The sequence below is a fragment of the Neltuma alba genome, unplaced genomic scaffold (assembly GCF_004799145.2).
Source record: "Neltuma alba isolate B1F8T4 unplaced genomic scaffold, ASM479914v2 tig00003027_pilon, whole genome shotgun sequence".
Classification (NCBI taxonomy): Eukaryota; Viridiplantae; Streptophyta; class Magnoliopsida; order Fabales; family Fabaceae; genus Neltuma; species Neltuma alba.
The window spans coordinates 52,185-56,908 of NW_021633113.1; the positions used below are offsets into that span (position 1 = coordinate 52,185).

Genomic DNA, 4,724 nt, shown 5'->3' on the forward strand with positions numbered 1-4,724 from the left:
TTATGTTATTTGTAAATTGCCAAATTTTTGTTGTAAATTGCTGAAATTCACTTGTAAATTGTCGAATTTCATTTGTTCACTTACATTCAAACACTTACATTTTGGGTTGTGAATTATCTTGTGTTTCTTGTGAATAGCAAAATTTGAGTTGTAAATCCATAAACTTTTGTTGTGAATCTTCAAATTTTACTTGCTTATTTGCGCTTAAACACTTACATTTTGGGTTGTGAATTCTATTATATTATTTTTAAATTGCCTAATTTTTGTTGTAAATTAGTGAATTTCACTTGTTCACTTGTATTTGGATAGTTGTATTTATTTTGTTATATATATTTTTATTTGCATCACATGATTAAGTGGCTTGCTTAGCTTGGTGGTTATATTATTTTTAGTATGCCAAAGGGTCATGGGTTCAAACCTTCCCTTGACCATCTTGTTTTTCAAAAAAAAAAAAAAATCCAGCCATCGGAACTACAGTAACAGCTACCGGAGGTCCAACCTCCGACAGCGGCCACCTAAGCGCCGATGGCCGGACCTCTGACTTCCGGTGGCTGGAATAGTAGCATCTATTAATATTTATTTTTTAAAAAAAATAAAAATGAGGGGTATTATTATAATCTTACTCTTAATTTTAATTTCAGTTTGGTCTCTTGATCCTGCAATGATATTTTATAATGTTTTGGGGCTTGACTGATATAAATTCTCTTCTACATCCTTAAATGAAATTTTCCCTAAAACTTATGTTTTATTATTATACTTTTTTCTCAAATTTAACACATATTTGTGAATGTAAATTTTTTTTTGGTTATAATTTGTGAATGTAAATTACTTAAATTAAAAACTCTCAAATGAGACACTTGCTAAGTAATGATGATGAATTATTAGCGTTATTATTCTCCTTTTTTTTTTTTGAAAAAATCGTAAAAATTGCATACATAGATTTGTGTACAAAAATTGTTATCATTTACTTATGAATTATTGTCAAAACTAATATTAATGTTGTAACGGATTCCTATTTACAATTTTTTTATTTTTAAGGTCTCTTTTTGTATTTTTTCTTGTATTTTAGTGTAAAAATTTTTACATTAAAAGGCGTGTACAACAAATGATGCTAGTGCCTTGTCAATTATCAATTATATTACTCACTCAAGTGATTTTTTTTGGCCACACATCCAAGTGATATTCACTTATTTAGAAGCTATGTTATTAGGATTAAAATATAAACGTTTACAAACTAACCAGATTGATTTTTTTTGCAACGATCAAAATTCTTTTTTTTTTCCTGAATTCAAAATTCAAATAATACATTGCTCAACCTATTTTTTTTTTTTTTAGAAAACGGATGTGTATTTTAAAATTTAAGCTAAATTATGTACAACCTCCCTAAAAGTTGGACCTTATATTAAAAAAAAAAAAAAAACCCTACAGCCTTTAAAACTTTACAATGGACCTCTCAAACTCTTATATTTATACAGATAACTCTCATATGACTTTGTACATTACATATCTACACATTAATTTTTCTTCTTTTGCCATCATGCCAGTCAAATTTTGAGGGATCATACGTACGCAGATATAAAATTTAAAGGATATATAATTGACATACAAGGCACGACTTATTATTACTATTAGGTTTTAAATGCTAAGAGAATTATTTGTATTTTTTTATATAATACAGTTAAACGCAAGCACACACAAATATATCAACGCCGGATTCACATTCAGAACTCATCTAAGTATGGGGCAATTAGCCATTGACTTGAAGTGTAGAGGAGATTTATATGATTTAGTCTAAAATTAATTATAAAAACGTTGCTGAGGCAATTTATAAGTGAACTGAGGTCAATAAATGATTTAATTATATGTTTTCTGTTAAAAAAAGAAGAAATTATATATTTTCAGACCTATTGAAGTAAAATAAACATAAAAGACCACTCAACCACCTCGCCCGTTTCACCATTCCATTTCCTTCCCCTCCATCCCTCCATTCCTGCCTCCTTCCCTCCTCCTCTCTCTCTCTCTGTGAGTGAGGAAATTGTAAAAGCCCAAACGCTCCTACCAGCAACTGCAAATTCAAGAAACCAATCAAATCAGCTCCACCACTCAATGTGGCGGCGGCGGCTCAAATCGACGACGATTCGTATTCCGACCACCCCTACCACCACCTCGTCGTCCCGTTCCTTTACCTTCTCTCACTCCTCTTTCAAAGACATTCAAACTTTATTCCTAGACGAAATCCCCTCGAACTCCATTTTCCACCGCCGCCTCAGCCTCCTCCGTCCCACATTACCCCTTCCCGCTCCTCCTGAAGCGGACCGCCGCGTGGTGGTCTACTTCACCAGCCTGCGCGTGGTCCGGTCGACGTTCGAGGACTGCAGGGCCGTCCGATCCATCCTTCGCGGGTTTCGGGTAAAGATGGACGAACGAGATCTGTCCATGGATTCCAGATTCGTGATGGAGTTGCAGGGAATCATGTGCAAGACGGGGATGAAGCTGCCTAGTGTTTTCATTGGTGGGAGGTACATCGGTGGGGCCGAGGAGGTTATCCGGCTGCACGAGAGTGGTGAGCTCAAGAAGCTCATGGAAGGCTTGCCCGCAGCAGATTGCTCCCTGTGTGACGTGTGCGATGGTCATAGGTTCGTTCTGTGCGACGTGTGTGACGGTAGCCGCAAGATGTATACACTGAAAGGTGGCTTCAAGAATTGTGCGGCTTGCAATGAGAATGGTCTCAGCAGGTGCCCTTCTTGTTCTTTGGACAACTCATACTAAGCCCAAAAAAAAAAAAAAAAAACTGTTGGAAAGCAATTAACAATATGTTTTGGAATTATTTTTGCTGGGAAATTATGATTAAGAATTTGTATAGGCCCAAGGTTTGACCCCTGGATTAGTATTATTCTTGTTTATTCTAATATTAAGCTAATATAATTTTGGTCAGATTACGTTTTTAACTTCAAGTTTCATCTTTGTTAACACTTTATTTAAATTTAACGAGGGCTACCAATGCTTGATAAAGTCAGAAAGTGTAGTTTAGTCCTTTAATTTTTTACAATATTTTAATTAGGTTATTTATTTTTTAAAAAATATCTTTCTAATCATAAGTAATTATTGTTATTGAAAAAAATAAATTTAATATGGCAGTTTTTTTTAACATTTAAATTTTCAATGCTTGTTTCCTTTGGCAGCCACATTATGGTTAAATAACCGAGAAGACACTATATAACACTACGGAGTCAAAATGAAATTTTGTGTGAAGTTAAAGAATTAACGACGTACTTTTATCATCATTTATGAATAGTATATAGATTTAGATAGATAATTTAATTTTCTTTTTTAATTTTTTAATATTTTCTTTTTCCTTCTATCTCTATTAGAATGCTTTTTCATGGACAAAAAACAATTTATTAAGATCTTAGTATAAAACATCTCTATTACAATGTTAACTCTATCTGTGAATTATGTTAGTTTTAATTATATAATGTGGTTCATTTCTTTTTTATGCATTTGTGGGTTTAATCCAATCTCTTAACATTTTGCTCAAGAAAAAAAAAATCGATCTCTTAACATTATTCTTGTTCTAATCTAAATCAAGCTTTTTTCATTGCAAAAGGGAAGAAGTTTGAATATTTTTGAAAATTAATAGTCTAATTAAAAACGAAATAGAATGAAATGATTAAAAAAAACAAAATAAAATTAAGTGAGATGGTAAATGTATTATGATAAATATTTAAAAACCTTCGCTATGGTGGCTCCATATTTTACCATATTCACCTGCTGGTGTTTAAATGGATAAGGCCAATTATGGAGTAAGCGTGAAGTGCAATGAATTGAATTTATGTTTATGTATCAATTGAACTAACATTTATACGATTGGATAACAAAGCAGCAATTGTAACTTGTGAATATTGGCTGATAATTATTACTTTCTCCCATATATAATTTTTTTTCAGAAATAACATATTTCTATTTATAAGATACACGAGTATTGTCTAGATTTTTTTAATATCATTTTTCATTTTTACATTCATTGATTTTTAGTTTGTCTCTCCATATTAACAATCCGCTCACTACTTACTCTTTATAAATAAGGGTGCGTTTAAAAGGACAAAAACTTAAGTTAAATTACATATATCTATTATGTTAAGTTTTCCAATCATACATGGTCATGTGCTTTTTTTTATTTCATGTGAATTTATAATTAAATGCTAATATTTCAAAATAAAATATATGTTGATATGTGATTAAAGAAATTGACATAATGAATAAGGGACCTGGTGTAGGTGTTGTCCTTTTAAAAATACAAGTTATATTTTTTTATATGTTTATTGCATTTAATTGAACTAATTTATTTACGTAATTTCATTATCTATGTCTTATAAAAAGAATGACGTAATTTCAAATAACGACTCAAAGATAAATATGGTGACTGCCTACTAGTTTTGTTTTTGCAAATTTGTCTTCACTGAAACTGATAATTAACATATTTTACTGGGTGAGAAAATTTTTCTGTTTGCGATATTACTTTTTAGAATGAAGCAACATGAAAGATGACACAGTAACAAAAGAAAGTGTTCCCTCCTTTCTCTTTCAAATTCTGATCATTTGTCCTTCTCCATTTGGATGGCCAAACAAAAGCAAACTTTTCTTCAATAACATATAATAAACATTACATATTTTTTTAGAGGGGTTAGGTACTATGCTTTATGAGGGTTTACCTAATGTAACCA

The 4,724-nt window shown here is 31.4% G+C and overlaps 1 protein-coding gene across 1 annotated transcript; it reads left to right on the plus strand.

The window, feature by feature from the left end:
- Window positions 1-2,033: 2,033 nt before the first annotated feature.
- On the plus strand, window positions 2,034-2,948 carry LOC114740032 (uncharacterized protein At5g39865-like). Its single transcript, XM_028928148.1, has one exon. The coding sequence runs from the start codon at window positions 2,107-2,109 to the stop codon at window positions 2,767-2,769; it is 663 nt and encodes a 220-aa protein (XP_028783981.1). The 5' UTR covers window positions 2,034-2,106; the 3' UTR covers window positions 2,770-2,948.
- Window positions 2,949-4,724: the final 1,776 nt, after the last annotated feature.